The 19,559-nt window shown below is 45.0% G+C and overlaps 1 protein-coding gene across 2 annotated transcripts in view; it reads left to right on the top strand.

Moving 5' to 3' along the window:
* The window catches only part of MORN5 (MORN repeat containing 5), a 38,358-nt gene extending 19,955 nt beyond the window's left edge, over positions 1 to 18,403 (top strand). For both annotated transcript variants that reach the window (XM_077143027.1, XM_077143034.1), the window contains one exon: positions 18,217 to 18,403. In XM_077143027.1, coding sequence (XP_076999142.1) covers positions 18,217 to 18,296 — 80 coding nt within the window. In that variant the 3' untranslated portion in view covers positions 18,297 to 18,403. The remainder of the gene's footprint in view (positions 1 to 18,216) is intronic.
* The last annotated feature ends 1,156 nt before the right edge of the window (positions 18,404 to 19,559 follow it).

Raw genomic sequence — 19,559 nt, 5'->3', positions numbered from 1 at the left:
ATAATAAATCCATCTATCCACTTGTCAAAACTTCTTTGAACCCTACAGTGTGCCAGGCTCCAGGGGTCAGAGCAGGCAAGCTATTCTCTCGGACTGTGGCTTTCAAATCTTTGGAACATGGTCATCAGTAAGAAATGCTTTACATCAGGACTTAATACCCCCACACACATTTTTTCTAATAGTATGTTTTCTAATATGATGTACAATGATATTTTCTATTCTTCAATTGAATTTTTTTAATGCTTTTTTCTGTGTACTAAATTGATTTCACAACCCTGTTACGGGTCAGAACCAGCTGTTAAGAAGACCAGTTCCACACAGCCTTCCCTGACCACCCATCTGTCTCTCTCCCTCCTTCTATCTGTCTGTCTGGCTCAGGTGCCCACTGCTGTGTCCCCAAATTCCTCCCTAGCAGCACTTAGCCAGTGACAGCGGAAGCATCTGTCATTTGCCTGTCTCCCCACTAAACTGGGAGCTTTGGGGGCAGGAACTGTGTCACTATCTGATTCATCACTGGTTCCCAGTACCTTGTAACACATCCTATGAGGTGAATGTTAAATGTTTCTGAAAGAAATACAGGCAAGCAGGCAGAGCCCCTGCCTAAAAGTTCCTAATAGTCTTTAAATAATTTATTCAAAAATTAAATACTTGGCACATAATAGACAAATTATTATTTTGAATAATAAGAGAAATCCATTTTGTTTCTATGCACCTCAAAGTTTGAAGCACCTTAACACCCATCAGAGGTCTCAAACCAGTGGCTTTCAGGGCAAATCTGGGCTGCAACTGTGTTTGTTTAGCCTCGTGCTTGAAAATACTTGGGTTTGGAAGCCTAGATGGGCATGTACTGCCCATATCCCCACCACTCGCTGCTGTGTGACCACCCAGCAGTGTTCAGTCATTTCTGGTACCCATTAAGACCTTTGAACTTGTGAACCTTGTATCTCATGTGACCTTCTCATGTATCCAGTGGGCTGAGATTAGAAAACTAGGTCTTGGAGTGACAAGACTTGCCTAAGGTCTCAAAAACTAGTGACAGTGAAGCTGGAATTTAGGTCCACTCCCATGGTACTTCAAGTCCAGTGGTCTTTTCGCTATACCCTGCCACTGTCTTTGTTGGGATCATAAAACCCTAAATGATAGCAGTTCAGTATAGGAAATATTCCAGGCAATACAGCAGACATTAGAAAAAACAGAGACTAAATTGCAAAAGCTTGAGAGCTGAGAGAGGTCACAGAGACAGCCTGGTGTGGTAGCTAAAAGACCAGAGTCTGGATTCAGTATCCCTGGCTGGTGTCTTGTCCTGGACGTATCACTACCCAACTGTGTGACCATGAGTAGGTCACTTCCCTCATGGACCCTCAGTTTCCTCACCTATAAAATGTATTTTAAAGTAGTCCCTATTGGAGAAGTTGTGGTTTGGAAAATTAAATTAAGTGTGCAACATCGGTAGCATAGCACCTGGCACAAGGCACATGCTCAGTCATTGGTAGTTGTGGCTGTTACCATTATGGAGAGTTTTGACTCAAGCTGGAGGAGAAGGAAGTGAAGTAGGCCATTATAATGGCATAAAAGAAATTATTTTTGGTGCCTCATCATCCATTTCTCTAAGCATTTGAGAGAAAAGATATCTCTGGGGAGAAAGAGGTGACTGGATACTCTGGTCTCTCTGCCTCCTAGAAATGAAATACTGGGCAGGCCACAGTGGCTCAGCAGGCAAGAATGCTTGCCTGCCATGCCAGAGGACCCGGGTTCGATTCCCGGTGCCTGCCCATGTAAAAAATAAAAATAAATAAATAAAAAATAAAAATAGAAATGAAATGCTGCTAAAACTTGGGGGTTTTCAGTTTCTTGGTGATGGCATTCAGAGTCCCAGCCTAACTGTGAAGCCCCACCTTCCATCCTCTGTTGCTGGCACTCCATGTCCCAGTCCAAGCAGGCTAGCCACCATTATTGATAAACATGCCTAGTATTTTCTAATCTCTATTCTTATTTCATAAATTCCCTCAGCCCGGATTGCCCTTCCCTTTCTTCCTCCTTACCTAGTCCTCCGATCTTTCAAGGCTTAGCACATAGAAGATGGCCAGGGAGTCCTCACCTATGACCCTGAAGAATGAAGTACATCACAGCTCAGGGAGACAAGGCTGGGAAAGGAATGATCCTTGTGAAGAATCCTTGCCAGACCCTGCACTAGGCTTTTTACGTGCTTATGTCATCTGCTCTTTTCTACCTCCCCAAGTGGGTAATTTTCATGAACCACCATTTGCAATGCGGCCACTTTGTCTCAGATAGGTTAAAACTAGTTTGAGGTCACACAGCTGGTGATGGACTCAGATTCAAACCTAAGTCCGTCCAAAGCCTGTTCTTTTCATTCCTCTTATCAGCTTTCTGTCCCAGCTTAGTCTTCACTCAACTATCTCCTCTCCTAGGCAGGGCCATGTCTGATTCCTATTTCTTTCTGCACCAAACACAATTCCTGGCACCCAAGAGGAGCTCAGTAATTTTACTAAATGCATTAAAAGGTCCATTCTATAGTCTTAAGACAAGAACACCACAGTCCCAAATTGAGATGCTATCTTACTTGAAAAAATGTTCTTTATATACTGTGGGCCAATAAGGAAGCATTTGAAGATATATGGGATAATTATCTTAAATAAGGTGGGAAATGGGGACATTAACTGTAGCCCTTCCCCTCCTGCACATCCTTTTGATTCCTCTCAGAAAGGATAAGCCAGAGCCATGTTAGCAGCTTGTACGTGTATCTCTTTCATGTAGCTGATGCTTGCCTCAATGTTACTAGTAAGAGTCATTTGCAAAATAACTGTACCACTAATCCTTACTCCCTCCCCCCAATTAATGATACCCCATGTGAGTGTCTCAGATGAAAAGCACATTATTAATATTCAAAGAAAAAAACCCTCGTAACCATTTTAACATATACAACTAACAATGAACTAAATTTGCTTTGTGGGAGACAGAGAGTGAGCATCCCAAATTAGTTTATGTAAAAGCTGAAATTCTTCCCCAAAAGGTCTCAGTACCATCCTCAAAGAATATCCTGATCATCAGAAATGCCGTCAAGATTCCCGCCAACATTATCCCCTTTGTTGTCTGAAATGTCGAATCAAGCACATCTGGCAAATGTCCTAGAGCTCAAAAAATCTTTCAAACAGCATATAATTCCCAATGGTTAAAGAGATAACGCCACCGCTTAATCGTGCTGCTCTTCAAAATAGCACCAACTTTCCTTCAATCAGAAACAATGGCTTCGGCTTCTTAAAAATATCACACACCAGTGATTATTTCCAGAGAGGGCCCCTTTGTGTTTGAACCTGTAGGTTCCAGACAGAATTTAAAATCAAGATTACAAGTATAATTTGAATGTATACTCAGTTAAATGGACAATGGGAAGAAGGGGTATATATTGGAGTTCAAAGAGTGACCTCACTTGGGTGATTCAGGGTCTTTGGGAAATGGGGGCTGGCTTCAACAGAACGAGGACCAGGATGATGATGGTGGTGGCGGGGGTAATGGTGAGAGTTAACTCTTGAGCCATGCACAAGACACTGTACGAAGGGTGAGGGAAGTGCTCCTGTGATCCTGTTTGACAAATGAGGAAACTGAGGTTCATGAAGGTAAATGAATATCCACAAATTTCCCTAGACAATAAGTGGCAGGAGCGTAGATGCACACTTGGGCTTGTCTGGCTCCTCAGCTTTTCCTCTTTGCACTTTGCCAGGCCAGTTCCACAATCATCTGTCAAAAGAAGCATAGACAGGAGCTCCCAGGCGTTGGTGTTCATCCGCTGCCACCAACTTTTGAAGAGGGTTAATCTAAACTGCCTAGTGGATATCTAAACTAGAATACCTTTAGAACACTTCTAAAGTTTCTCTGACATTGTTTCAACAGTTGAAAATTGGAAATATCCCAAATGTCCAACAACAGGGAACTGGTTAAATAACATGGTACATTTTTACAATAAATACAAGGGAGCCATTAAAGATAGTAATGACAAAATGAATCCATTGATACAAGTATCCATGCTCTATTTAATTTCTGGGTTTGGGGATTTTTTTTTTTGGCATGGGCAGGCTCCAGGAATCAAATCCGGGTCTCTGGCATGGCAGGCAAGAATCTGCCACTGAGCCACCATTGCACCGACCCATGCTCTATTTTAGATGAAAGGGCAGTTTGATAAACTAGTTGTGCCAGTTTGAATCTATTATATACCCCAGAAAAGCCATGTTTTAATCCTGATCCAATCTTGTGGGGGAAGCCATTTCTTTTAATCCTGATTCAATATTGTAGGTGGAAACTTTTGATTAGATTATCTCCGCAGAGATGTGGTGTGCCCAGTTATGGGTGTGAACTTTTGATTAGATGGAGATGTGACTCCACCCGTTCCAAGTGGGTCTTGATTAGTTTACTGGAACCCTTTAAAAGAGGAAACATTTTGAAGACGGACAGAGCCGATAGAAACTTCAGAGTAGAGCTCACACGAATGCCAACATTTAGAGAACAGAGACATGGATATTTGGAGATGCTTGGAGCCCAGTAGACAACACTATGAGATATTAAGCAGGCCAGAACCTGGAGAGAGCTAAGGGAAGCCAGGAGACGAAAGCTATCCCCAGAAGCAAAGTGAGGAACCCCCACAGGAACAGAGGCTGAAAGCAACAGAACCCAGGAGCAAGGGACCAGCAGATCCAGCCGTGTGACTTCCCAGCTGACACAGGTGTTCCAGACCCACTGGTCTTTCTTGAGTGAAGGTAACCTCTTATGGTGCCTTAATTTGGACACTTTTACTTCCTTAGAACTGTAAACTTGTAACTTGTTAAATTCCTTTTTAAAGGCCATTCTATTCCTGGTATATTGCATTCCAGCAGCTTGAAAACAAAAACACTACTATTTACTGAATGCTTACTATATTCTAGGCACTGGTCTAAACACTTTACATATATTATTTCATCTGTTCCTTCAAGTAACGCTGTGAAATGGTTATCTTTCTTATTCCCTGGTGATGAAACTGAGGCTCAGCAAGGTGAAATCCTTTGCCCAAAAACACACAGATAATAAGTGGCAAAGCTGGAATTTGAACCCAGGTCTGACTGACTCCAAAGCCAGAAATGGCATTTGAGCTGGTTCGGAATGAGAAATAGGAATTTATTAGTGAGAAAAAGTAACAGCCAAGGTGTTCCTAGCAGCTCTGAGATACAAAAAGTGTACACCTAAGGAGTATATATATGATTGCAGCAGTGGTTCTTCTTCCCAACATGTTTTCTGCCCAATCTACTGCTCAAAAATTAGCCAGTGAACAAGAGTCTTTCAATACACTGACAAACCGAGACTCCTCTAATCTTGAAGTCACTGCCTTCCACAAAAGGTGAGAAACCTGAGACCCAGAAAGGACAAATCAGTGCCTGATCCCACACAGCCTGACAGTGGAAGAGCCAGGCTGAACCCAGGTTTCCCTGGCTGCCAGCCTGGGCAACTTCCACAAACCCAGACTGCCTTTCCACTGTGCTTCCCTTCTGGTTCCTGCAAAATCGCCAAGTGAATCCCCTGCACAGCCCCCCTCCCACAATCTCTCCTGCCAGACAAAAAGCAATTTACCCAGATGTTATAATCACCTGGAGGCTGCCATGCAGGGGCATCCCTGCCTTATCTGCTTTATTGTTAGTGGGGCCATAATGAATGCTTTGTGGAAGGATAATATCACACTTGTAACTGCCAAATAAAATGCTTGCACAGATCGCACATCCCTGCCAGCCAGACTTGGGCATTTGTTTTAAGCAAAAGGATGGTAAAGGAAGTTTATGAGTATTGAATGCCTCCTCTGGGCCAGGAACTTACCATATCCCAGTCCTTTGAGGCATATTGCTTTATCCCTCTTTGGCAGATGGGGAAACTGAGACTCCGAAAAAGAGTAATTTGCTGAAAGTCTCACAGCTAGTAAAAAGAGGAATCAGATTTGAATCCAGGTCTCTGAAATCACAGACCATGCTCTCAACCAATGAGCTACACTGTAGCTTTTTCTGAGTCATTAACCTCTGTGAGAATCTGGGCAAAGCTATGGCCCCTTTCCCCCCCAAAATTCACATGCGCCTGCCAACAGAATTTTGCCTACAGAGGGCGGAATTGGCCCCTGGAAGCCATCCATAGGCCCCTGTCAAGACTTTTACTCTAGTCTGTGCTATGTTGCTGCCTCTCTCTGACCTGCAGGAATTGCCCATTGCCATTCTCTCTTCTCACCCCAATTCCAAAAACCCTGGAAATTCCCCCTTCCAGTCATTGTGTACATTGGATTCTGGTAACAATACTTCCTTCCCTCCCCGTAGTAGCCTCCTGGAGGCATCCAAAGGAGACAGCTTCCCCTTTAATGGCTGGAGTCAATCCCGGCCAACCACCATAATAATGTGTTATGTCTCCTTTAATGGAAGTCCCAGAGTCCACGGGACAGGAGCCTCACCAGTCTTCCTCAGTCAACTCTGTCTGAGTCCAATCTCTGGAACTCAAGGCAGCTGGATAAAACCCCTGTTCAACTTTAGGTCCAGGAGAGGCAGACATAGTTACAAACATGGGCTTTAAGAGTGAAACAAATCTGGGATTATATCCCAGCTCTGCCATTTACCAGCTGCGTGATTTGGAGCTTGTCTCTTAACCTCTCTGAGCTTCAGTCTCCTCATCTGAAAAATAGAGTTACCTCTGTCAACGGGATGTGGAAAACACTGAGATGATTCAGGTGGACACAGAGAGCACAGTGCCTGGCCCAGGAGGAGTGCTTAGTGCCTCTTAGCGATCATAATTATTGTTTTACACTCGGGAGAAAAAGTTGAGAAGGAGAAGCCTCCTTAACTCCATGTCCCAAAGGGAGGGGTCACTGTCGCCTTGGCAACCTGCTCTCTGGCCTCTTCCCGCCTGCTTTGGATGCCAATTTAAAGACTGGACTGAAGGCCTGCAGTTCATTTCTCTGCCACACCCCTGACGTTCTGTCTATGTGTTCCCATCATCTTTATCATTTCTTATCCACTTAGAGCCTCACATGCCCTAAGATCCCCTAGGCCACAGGCCTTTTGCTAAGTCCCTACAGAGACTTTTCCAGGGTTTCACTCAGGTACCAGACTCAGTGCCTGTCCTCCAAAACCAGTGTGGGGAGGGAAGCGGTGGGCAGAGCAGAGGCATGAACAGACACTTACAGAGCCTGGGATGGGTGTTCTCTGACAGAAGCCTAGGCGCTTTAGGGATCCTAAGTACTCAAGAGACTGCAGAGTGCCTCCAACCCCCTATAATGTAGATCAGAATAAAAATAGCATAAACTAAATAAGTATATAGAAAGAAGTCCAACAAAATCCTATATTCCTTACGTTTGTGTTGATGTTTCATTTGGAATTTCAAATACGAGATTCTTTCCCAAAACAACAGGTTTTTTATTTTGTTTTGTTTTTTTTTGCATGACTTCTTTGTGCACTGGGGGAGCACAAAGAAGAGCATAAATGTGTCCCAAATGTTCAGAATTATGTCCTGAAAAAGGTGGTGTTTGACTGGGCTTTAAAGAACTAGCTGTGGATTGCTGCATGGAAGGGAAGGAACAGCATGAGCAAAGGCACAGAGAGTAGAAGAGCAGGAGGTACTCAAACCCTGTGTGTTAGAGGATAGGGAAGGAGTCAAGGGAGGACTCCCGTAGGCAATGATCGTCAGGCCTGGCTCTGACCTTCAGTAATGGTGGGTCTCAGCTGGACATTCAAGACAGAAGGGGCCAATATGGGCAGGAGAGAGCCTTGAAGCCATGTTAGGGAGTTTAGCTTCAACCCTTCAGGCAGGAGTAAAGAACTTCCAGTTGTAGAAAGGTTTTTCAAGGAAGAGTGTAGTGGCTGAGGGCTTCAGGGTGTGAGCCTGTGCCTATTCACTACCTAGTGAGCTTGGGAGATGACTTCACCTATCTAAACCTCAGTGCCTTTCCTTTTGAAACACAGACTATAACAGCTACCTCACAAAATGGCTGTGAGGATTAAATGAGCTGTCGTCTATCATAACTCTTGCAGATTCCTCCTTTACATCTCTCCTGTCTCTCCCTACTGTCCCAGTCTTAATTCAGCCCTCAATCTGCTAAGGAAGCCAGAGCTCTCAGCTGCCAGGCCTGCCCACCTTCAGTCCATCCTCCACATGTGGCTGGAGAGAAGAGGCAGAAAGGAGCAGAGGCTCAGAGAAAAGCCTATGGGAGTGACCTTGGCCTCAACGCTTGCTTCTCTGAGCCACCTCAGTTACAGGAGCTAAGTATCATGAACATGTTTAGTGAGTGCAAATTCAATTATAAATGCTTGAAAAATGAAAGTGGGGAGTAAGGAAGCAAGAAGAAGAATAACTTAAACAGAGCAGGTAGTTTTGCATCCACTCTCCACTCAGCACACACTTCCCTGAAGTGAGTGTGGGGAGATGTGATCAGTTGGTCTCCATTCCTGTGTGCCTCTGTTTTGTGTGCATCTTGCAACAAAGAGGAAGATTCTAGTATTTAAGGATAGGTAGTTTTTAATCAGTGTGGCTCATAAACACAGACAGGCTATGAATCTGGACCTCAAGAGCAGGAAGAACTCTGTTCCACCAATATTGGAAGGCTGGCCTTGTGGCACTTCACGATATGAACTTCCTAAGAGATTTCCCAGGGTCTTTGTGACTATGGGTGCTTTCCCGCTTCTCCACTGACAGACCACCTAAAATTCCCACCCAACACAACACCAGCTAGGCACACTGTGTAGTTTCTGAGGACTACCTGGTATCAGGCATGCTGCACGGCACCTGGCACATGGAAATGCTGCTTAATACAACATAGCCCTGTGCTTTGCCCTGACCTGCTCTGCCCCAGCCCTCCACCCTGCCCTGGAGGCCCCACCGCAGTCATTTCAAACATATTCAAACAAAATTTCCACATTCCCACACTAAATATAATTTTTTGTTGTTGTGACTTTGAAAGGGTTTTTATAATTTTGCTTGGTAAAGCAAGCAAAGAATTGACTACAATTCTTTAATAATTGGCTGTGATTTCTTGAGAATCATGTGCACCCTGGAGAATTCTTGCAAAATGTGGGAATCTAGCCTACAAATTAATTTTTTTGTTTAACATGGGCAGGCACCAGGAATCAAACCCAGATCTCCGGCGTGGCAGGCAAGAATTCTGCCACTGAGCCACATCGCACGGCCCCAGATTGATTTTAAGTGTAGTAAAATTGTTCTGATTTCTAAATTTAATAATTAATTAAATATGAATGCATTAATTGTAACATTAATTTCAGTTTTGCAGTTTCCCTTTTTTATATTTTAGAGTGGGTCACTCTTTTCGAATCTCTTATTTTTAATAGGCCTTGAAAAGCTTGTGGCTGCAGGGCCTTACACCCAGTGGGAATAGCTTAATTCACCCCCTGATTCTCCCTGGCCCAGCCCTGAAGATTCTCTTTACAGAGAAAAGCAAGAGCAGCTCCAAGGCCCTCCCCTCCTGCCCTGTGGCAGGCTCTGCCTGGGTGGTGACCCCTCAGTCAATATTGGCAATGCTGTGTCCTTGGCCTCTGGCCACCTCTACTGCTAACAAAGTTCAAAGCTTCTTTCTTGTCAAGAGTTATGAGGGGGGCGCCCGTGTGTTGCCGCTCTTACTGTGGGCGCTGGCTCTGCTCAGGACCTTGGCCCTGTCTCAGCTGCTCACACAGCCCTGCACTTGCACAGATGGTGTGGCAGGGCTGTGGGATGGGCACCTGCCCACAGGATGGGAGCCTGGGTCACCAAGCCTCTTCCATCCCAGCCTGGAGCCACGGTTCCCACAGGAGCTAAGTATGGGCCATGACCCAGGAGCCCCAAGCAAAGAGGGCAGCCCCTGATGACAAAAGTCTCCATCCACCGAACCTGGCCCAGCACTTGTGCTCACTGTCTCACTGTCAGCCTGGCATTAGGTGACCACTCAGCTGTCTCTACTGCCTAGAAGTGCCTCCTCACTCTGCCTGTAATCACACACATGTTCACACACAGGTCCTTCACATGCTGACCTTGAACACAGCCACACTCACACTCACTTCCAGGCACACGGTGTCTCACACACACTGAGCTGTCACGTCACACTCGCCATGCCCAATCTCTCATCTTCATCCCTCACAGTTACTGCCACTTGCATACTCACATGCACACAGTATTCATGTTTGCACACCATTCACACTCACACTGACTTTGGTTCTCACACACATTCACCCAGATAGACAGGATACACACGTTTGTGCCCATGCACGCACTCACTGAGTGTGACTGTGGTACCTGAGAACACAACCCTTCCTCTCTGCCCTGGTAGAATGAAGTGGGGAAGATTGTTTCATCCCTATAAGCCTGTTTTTCCTTATCTGAAAATGGAGACAATCACCTTACTCACAGAGGAAACAAACTGAGGCAGAAAAATGTAACATTCCTCCCACACACACCTCCTAGGGGCTCCCTCCCGAGGCTAGACGCCCTGTTTCATCTCGGTCTCCTCCCTTTCCCAGTCCCACACCCAGCACCCCCGTTTACACAGGGTGGGAGCCGCATAGCTGCGGTGAGAACAGATGTGCTTGGCCCAAAGGTGTGCCAAGGGATGGCAGAGCTCAGCTTGTGGGCGCCCCATGACTGAATCCGCCTGTTTGCCCTCTCTGGGCTCACCTGCCCCAACCTGCCTGCCTCACTTTGAACAAAATCATTAGCTGAGCCATGGGTCTTGATCCTCATGATGCTGAGCCTGTGCAAAGACCTCCTCCTACCCCTTGGTCTCCCTTCTACCCTGGCAGGGAACCAGAGGTCCCAAAGTGGGAGATAGAGGGAGTGCTCTGAGCAAGTCCCTGAAAGGTGCTCCACTGCAGGCATCCAGTTTGGGAATTAAAGACCAGTCACAGTGATGACAGTTGCTCCCACTTCCTGAGTGCCTACCAAGAGCTGCTCATCCTGGCCAGCCCTCACTCTGCCCTCTGCAGGAGGTCTGACAAGGAGCCCCTGTCAGAGGAGGAGGGGACTTGTCCAAAATCATCCAGTGATCTGGCAGCAGGACACAGCATTGTATCCAGGCCTGCCTGGTTCCGAAACTCTATCCAGCAGCCCACATTGTGCTACCCTGAGGACCCACCTTGCAAAGAAAACTTTTAGCTTTCCTTTTGTTTTTGTTTGTTTTGCCACCATCATTTGGGCATTTTCCTGTGCACCAAGCACTGTGCTAACCACTTTCCAAGTTTGATCCCCACAACAAACCTTCAAAGCAGACACCTTTGTAGATGAGGAAACAAGACCCAGAGATGCCACCTTCCCAGGGTCTGAGAAATAGTGGTGGCAAAGTCCCAAGCCCATGCTCTTACCAACACACCACCCAGCCTCCCTGCTAACCTTCTGAAGAACTAAATTTCCTTCAACTCTTCTGAGATTTTCAGAATCCTTTTCCCCCAAATTGCATTAATGACACCCTCAGTGACCTGGGCACAACTTGGCGGTGTAGGCACAGCTGTGAGCTGCCTCACTGTGAGGCAGGCCCTGGGTTAGCCAGGGCTTTGAGCTTCTTGAGTATGGTTAATGCTAGGTATGACCCCAGATAACCCAGCCAATCCATGCCTGATCTATGGCCTTGAGACAAAAAGGAAACAGCAGCCGGCGGCCTTGGACTTGCACTTGGCATGTCTACTTTGCCCTCTCAGGAGCTCCATTTACCGAGGGCGGGGAAGAAATTGTTCCCCCTTTGTCCAAATCCCACAGAGTAAAATGTGAATTTGGAGACTCCTTTTAAGTCCCCAAATTCACATTTCTTTCTTCATGCATTCACCAAATACTTATTAAAAACTTTGAAGTGTTAGATCTGTGCTGAGCCCTGAAGAGCAGAAGTGATTAGAACATGGCTGCCCAAGGCTGGTGGGGACGAGCATGACGAGCTTTACAGTGCAGGAAGCTCAGGGGCTGTGAGCATGGCTGTGAACCTCAGTCAGGTTCAGGGGCAGCCGACCTAGAGGCAGGACCCCTGGGTGTGGAGGATGGCCAGGAGGGCTGCTGGGCTCAGACCTCACATTTGTGAGAGGCTTCGAGTTTGAGCTGTGCATGTTTTCTCAAGACGGGACAGGCCTGAAAGAAGACTGTGTTCATTAGGCAGCTCTAAATTCACATCCCATTTTCTGACCACATTACCTTGAGCATACTGTGAATTTACACATTTTTGAACGAAATACTGGAATAACACATGTTTGGTTGTTTGTGTTGAAAGCAATAATTTGTCAAGTGTTAATGTTTAAAATATACTGCAATTTTTATAATCCCATTGAGGTCTTTCTTCATTTTTCTAAATATACAGTAAGTCACAGAATTGGAAAGCATCCTGGGCCTCTCTTGAATGCTGGTCAAGTCCTGAACCTGGTCCTGAAGGGAAGGGTGTTCCCCTCAGAGGAACGGTGCATACAGAGGCACAGAGGCTCTAGAGAGCACGTGCATGTGGGCAACTGCAATACCTCAGGGTGGCTGCACCTCACAGTGTGAGGTGAGCTGAGGATGGAAACAAACCTGGAGAGTGGGCACTCCTTGGAGTCCAGGCTAAAGAATAGAGAGCCTTTTCAGGGAAAACTTTTCACCCCAGTATTCCATGGTCAGGTTGGGGGTTTCTCTTGCTACAAGTTCCTTTCCTTTACTCTAAGGAGCCCAGTTCTCCTAGTGATTGGTGAGATTCATTGAGGAGGATTATACAGGAGGCAGTAAGGGCATTTCCAGTTTCAGAACCAAAATAAATCTGCACGAATGACAGACAGGCCTAAAACTGAAGTGCTTGGTCAGGCCTTTAGGCAGTGCTCAAAGCTGGGTCTCAGTCCCCTCTGTCCTTCAGTACTGGACAAACGGCTGGGCACAGAATTGGGCTTGTGGACTCATTCATTCACTCACCAGATACTGACTGAGCACATACTGTGAGCCAGACACTCGTCTCAGTGAACAAGCTGATGAGGCTCCTGGTCTCATTGGAGCTTATAGATAGGTCTGGAGGGAGGGGGAAAGACAATATCTAAGGCAGTATGTAAATAAGAAAGTTGCAGAAAGTAGTTAAGCTATTAAGAAAATAAAATGAAGAGTGATAGAGAAACTGGGAGTGGAGGCAGTTAGATTGGGGGTCATTGAGGAGATAACATTTGAGTAGAGACATGGATGGCAAGAAGTAGATGTTCAGGGAATGTTTGTTGATCATGATAGTGGAAGACAAATCACAATGGGCTTCCCAGACTTCATCTGACAAAGTCTTTATGGGGTGCCTACTGTATGCTGGGTCCAATGGTCCACAAAGCAGATATGGTCCCTGTATTAGGGAGCCTACAGTTTAGTGGGGTGGAAAGACATTACAAAATATTATGCAAAAAACAAAAAGTTAAAAACTATGCAAATAAATATAAATTCATAAATTGTGATAAATGCTAAGGTGTCATAAGAGAGAAAAAGGAGTGAATGGTTTGGGGAGGCTGGGAGGGTGTAAAGAAAACCTCAACTCCTCTTGGAGAACATGATAACCTTGTCTTTCAGGGACATATTGACTTTTCATGCATTTTTTTTTTTTTTACTTTTTATTTTGAAATAATTTCAAACTTACAGGACAATTAAAAAATAATACAAAACCCATACAAAGAACTCCAACATAACTCCTATCTAGATCCCCAGATCCATCAACTTTAAACATTTTGCCATATTTACTGTCATTCTATCTCCTCTTCTATTATCTATCTGTCATTTTCTAAGTATTTGAGAGTAGGTTGTACACATCATACCTTGAACACTTAATACTTTCATGTGCATTTCATGAGAACAAGGATATTCACTTAGGGAACCACCTTAAGTACAGTTATCAAGTTCACGCAATTTAACATTGATTTAAAGCTTACAGTCTATAGTCCAGTTTTTTTCATGTCCCAATAATGTCTTTTCCAGGCATTTTTTAAAATAAATTTTTAATTTCAGAACAATTTAGATTTATAGAATTATTGCAGACTTAATACAGAGAATTGCCATATACCCCTTACCCAGTTTCCCTTATTATTAACATCTTATATTAGTATATTTGTCACAATTAATGAACCAGTGTTGACACATCATAATTAACTAAAGTCCATACTTTATTTAAATGTCCTCAGTCTTTCCCTAATGTCCTTTTTCATTCCAGGATCCAACATCACATTTTTTTTTTTTTTACATGGGCAGGCACCGGGAATCAAACCCGGGTCCTCTGGCGTGGCAGGCAAGCATTCTTGCCTGCTGAGCCACTGTGGCCTGCCCCATACATTTAGTTGCCATGTCCCTTTAGGCTTGTATCAGCTGTGGCAGTTTCTCAGACTTTTATTCTTCTCACTGACAGTTCTGAGGTCAGGTATTTTGTAGAAATCCCCAATTAGGGTTTGGCTGATATTTTTCTCATGATTAGACTGGGGTTATGGGTTTTAGAAAGAAGACCACAGAAGTGTCACTCTCATCACATCACATCAGGGCTACGAACTGTTAATATGACTTGCACTGTTGATATTGACCTTGATCACCTGGCTAAGCTAGTGTTCATCAGCCCTCTCTGGTGTAAGGGCACTCTTTTTTCTCTTCTCTCTTTCCACATTATACTTTTTGGAAGGAAGTCACTATGTGCATCTTCAAACTTACAAAGTGGAAAGTTATGCTCCAACTCCTTGAAGGCGTGTATTTATCTACATAAATTATTTGGAATTCTTCTGCATGGAAGATTCGAGTATTCTCCAATTTTCATGCATTTTTGGCAATATTTTTATGTAAGGTCTTTTTCCATGGTAAAGTTCAAGAATGCTGTCAGTGTTTCTAGGAACCTAGAAATATTTTATTTCAATTAATAAAATGCATGAAATGTCCAAGGTGCTAAATAGGAGCATAGGAGAAAGGTCAATAATTTAAGCAGAAAGTCCCACAGCTCAGAGGTGACCATGGTTCACGTTTCAATGTATCATCTTTCATTTTTCTTCTGTGCACAATTTTTACATGAACTATACTAAGTAACTTTGTTTCTTGTCCCTCCACACTTTTTTTTTTTGCTTATTACCATTTAAAAAATATTTCTCCTACATTGCTATACAGACTTCATAATCATTATTTTCAGTATCTGCTAAATATCCCCTAATGTGGTTCATGGTCTTCCCAAGAACCTAGCACAATGCCTGGCACACAGTTGGTGTTAAGAAATTATCTGTTAAGTGAATGAATATACAACAAATTACCATTCCCTTGTTTTTCGTCATGTAGGTTACTTTTAGTTTTCTTGATCCTAAATGGTTCTGAGACAATAATCCCCCCTCTCTAGGATTATTCCTTTAGGATGGTATCTCAGAAGTGGAATTACATAAGCCAAAAGGGGGCCAAAAACTTTTAAAGATAAATGCACCAAACCAGAAATCTTCCCCTTCCTCTCTGTACCACCAGTACTTTGAGAAGGGTGATAATTTACAATTGATTAAAGAGTTTGTGGGGTGTTTTTTTTTTCTTATCTCCTCCCCCTCTTCTCCTCCCTTCCTGCCAAAAAGGGGGAAAATTATCCCAGAAGGTGAAGATGTTCTCAGACAATCATATTAACATATTCCAACAATCGCAATTTGCAAAATAGTAATCACAACTCCCGGGATCTGCGAGGCATTAATCAAAGCTGCAGGTTTAATTCCATTTTAAATATTGATGAAATGTGCTTCGGCAGCCTCACCCTGGCGTGGTAGGGCCAGGGGAGCCGCAGGGACGCGCAGGGGAGGTGGAGGGAGGGTTATGAGCAGCTGCCGAGAGAGGAGGCATCTGTGATTCAAATTGGTGGCTGTGCAGCCAGGTAGAGAGTGAAAGGGGTAGTGAAGAGGGCTGTTAAGTCCATTGCTGTCAATTTGTAACAATCAGGGAGGGGCCTGAAGACTGGTTCAGCACAATAAACCCAGTTTGTCTGGTTTCAGGGGTTACCACTGAAGAGGTTGCAGCTGCACTGATTCGAATAGCCTGGAGACTTCAGAACTGTAATTATCAACCAGGCTGCTCACAGTGTGGCAAAAGTGGGCTTCACCAGCGCTTAACTCCTTGTGTGCTGACACATCACTGCTGCTCTTCACTCTGGCCGGCCTCCCCACCCCAGGATTGTACAGCCACACAGGGTTTCCCACACAGCCTCCCCATGGGACTGAAATCCGCTGGCTGGTTAGGGCAGTCCTCAAAGGCCAGAGTGTGCCAGGCAGCAAGGTGTTTTCTTTAGGTCACATACAGTGTAGTAGTAGAGGGTGGGAGGCCTGGATCTGTAGGGCAGCCGTGGCTCTTGGCATGTCATGTCTGCCCTGGAGTAGGAAGAGTCAGGTTATGGAGCCTGATGGGCCTTCATTTGAATTCTACTGCCATAGACATGGGACATAGCTCGTCCCTTCTAACAAATGTGAGTAATCTGCCTCTCCCATTGATTCTACAAGAAATGGTATTTGTAAAGCATGGATCACACAGTGGGTTATCCATGTGCATCTATCTCACCAATCCTGACTCCAACACCAGCCACACCCAGCCTTTCACAAAAGAGGGAGGAGTCCCTGAGTAGGGGGATCTGATTCAGAAGGCAGGCTTTCTGCTGGCGCTCTGCATTTCTAACTCTCAGGAATCCCCTTGTTCTCCAGCTTCTGTCATTTGTCACCCTTGGTGGATGTGGGACACATCACTTAGGCAGGAGGCCCTGGGTACGGCATAGGGTAAGGAGAGGAAGGAAGAGCTCCTTAGCGATAGCCCTGAGATATAATTGCTTGAAGCCAGGCATTTGAGCTAGTTCTCTTTGTGTCCCCAGGACACAGCACAGAGGGACAAGAGGACGGAGGGAGAGCAGGCAGTCAGGCAGGGAGCATAATGCAATGAAAAGCAGTGGTGAATGAAGTGTGTATATGACTCGGCAGTCCTCCTCCTGGAATATAATCCTGGAGGAATTCTCCACGTATCCATGCAGGAATGTGCACAAGAATGTTTGCCCCAGCATTGTTCTTGGTAGTGGGGACCTGGAGGCAGACAAAGTGCTTGCCATTGGGAGGATGGATAGTAAATTGTGACAGAAGCCTCCCATGGAATCTTAGGCATCAGGAAGAAGCAAAGAACTAGATATACATGCAGGGATAGAAAGAGATTTTGAAAACAGTGTTGAGTGAAAAAAGTAAGACACAAGGATTCACATTACAATGCCATTTATATAAATCAAAAACACATTTGTACACAAAACAACTATTCATATTTTATATAACTGCATGCATTTTTAAAGGTATATATCCCACCATTAGAGTAAGCCCCTGTGGTGGGTGGGGAGAGGCTGGGAAGGGGCTTGGGGGATAAACTGGAAAAATTTAAAAATCAATGCACAGAGAGATGACACTAGTTGCTGTGGACTGCAGAGTATGATTCACTCAACTTTCTGCATTTGAGGTATGAAATGCAGCACAGGCTCTGAGGTCAGACAATCCTAGGTCTGAACTGTGGGCTCTCCCACATACTAACCCTGTGGCAGTAGACAAGTGACTTGACCACCCTGAGCCTCTTTTTCATTTGTAAAATGGTGGAACTGATTGCTGCCTCTCAGGTGGTCATGAGGAGTAAACTGAGATAAATGTGTTTTGGGCCTTCAGGGAACATCAGATCCTGATGTTCCTCCTCTCCATTCCACACCAAAAGGACCTGAGTAAACAGACAGTATCAGTCCCCTGGGGGAACCACGGGTTCTTTGAAGGGTCAAGAATGTACAGCCCAGAAAGGAAAAAAATCTCAAGGTTCTGTCTCCTAGCACTGCCCAGCAAGTCTTGGACCTGACTAAACTGAGGATACCATTTGTGTGATGTCAGGCTGGGCAAGTGCCAGAGATTGGCGCTGCTCTCTGCCAGCCTGTCAGGGACATCCTGCTCAGGGTGACCAGTGAATCTCATGTTTCCCTCCATCAGCAACAGTACAAATTACAAACCTCTCTATGTTCAGTTTCCCCAAGACCAGGCACTTACTGGCAACCAAGGGATTTGGTTTTAGTGTAAGATTTGTTCCTTCCCAACGTAGCACTACATGAACTGGGTACCAAGATCAGCACCTGTCTGAAGACTGGAAATACATCCCAGCCTGGAGGCACTCCCCGCCCCGCCCCCACCCCACCTGGGGAAACCTCCAGGCAAGGAAGGCCCCAGCAAGTATGAAGCATGACCTGCTCTTCCCCTTTCGTTGCAGATGATGATGAGCACGAGTGGATCATCCGGACCTGTCGGAAGGGCTGGGACGAGATCGTGGGTCACAGGCCCAAACTGTGAATTCTGCAGCTGCCTTCGCCAAGATTTCCACCGGCTGGCCTGGGGGGGGCAGGATAGTTCTAGAATGTGCCTTTTGACTTGGGAATAAAGACTTTCTGTGGTCAGTAGCTCCTTAGAAGTACATTTCTCAAAATGGGAATAACTGGGGGAAAGTTGTGAACTACAGAGATGCCTGGTCCCACCCTAGATGTGCTCATCAGAATCTCTGGAAATGCGGCCTAGCAATTTTCATTCCCAAGTATTTCATATGCATATAAAAGTTTGAGAACTGGGCGGGCCAGGGTGGCTCATCAGGCAGAGTTCTCGCCTGCCATGCCGGAGACCCGGGTTCAATTCCCGGTGCCTGCCCATGTAAAAAAAAAAGTTCTCAAACTATCACCTTATAATAATCAATATATATAATTTAATGAGCAACTAACATCTGCAGATAGTGTGTGTGTCTAATCTCTCTGCTCCTCACAATAGCCCTGCAAGGGAGGGCTTAGCATCAGCTTTTTGCAGATGGTAGATCTGTGATTCAGAGAGAGTAAGTGACTTGCCCAAGATCACACAGCATTTGAATCCAAGTTCCTCTGAGGCCAAATTTCAGCTGTTTTTTACTACACCAAGTTACTTGCCAGTAGTCCTACCAGTCAGTCTTGGTAGGACCTGATGCTATGTCTGGAATCACAGCTGGTATCTGCCCGTAGACCCAGGAATTACTACAATTTCCTCTCCCTCTTGGAAGCTCTCCCATTTGAATATCATACTCTATACACAGAATCAGTGTGGTGCCATAGAAAAAAACATGGTTTTGGCATCATAGATGCTTGAGTTCAAATCCCTGATCAACCACAGGACTCATACAACTTTGGGCAAGTCACTTTACTTCTCTAAGTCTCAGTTTCCTCATCTGTAAAATAGGTTGATGCCTAAACCAATAGGGTATCTATGGATTGATAATACCAGTAAAGGAGCTGACACTTAACACATACTTAACTTGTGTTTGCTTTAAAGAATAATTTGTTAGTTGGGCATACAGAGTCGTTATTCCTCAAAATCACTGCCAGAGATCATATCTGTCAGCTGAAAACCAGGAAAAGAAGCTGTTACATGATCCAGGGCCCCAGTTGGACCACAAGCATACTGGATCTATGCATAACTGTCTGTGCATCACAGGGTGATAGGCTTGGTGACCAGTCTCTTTAGCTCTGTGCTTAGAAGAAACAGACCTTTCACTAAAGTCAGATCCCTGAATTGCCAGTGAGTGCCTGGTCTTAGGGA

The sequence above is a fragment of the Tamandua tetradactyla genome, chromosome 2, assembly GCF_023851605.1.
Source record: "Tamandua tetradactyla isolate mTamTet1 chromosome 2, mTamTet1.pri, whole genome shotgun sequence".
In the NCBI taxonomy this organism is placed as follows: domain Eukaryota; kingdom Metazoa; phylum Chordata; class Mammalia; order Pilosa; family Myrmecophagidae; genus Tamandua; species Tamandua tetradactyla.
Note: the sequence above shows the minus strand (reverse complement) of the source record. Positions and strands in the feature narration are given on the sequence as shown.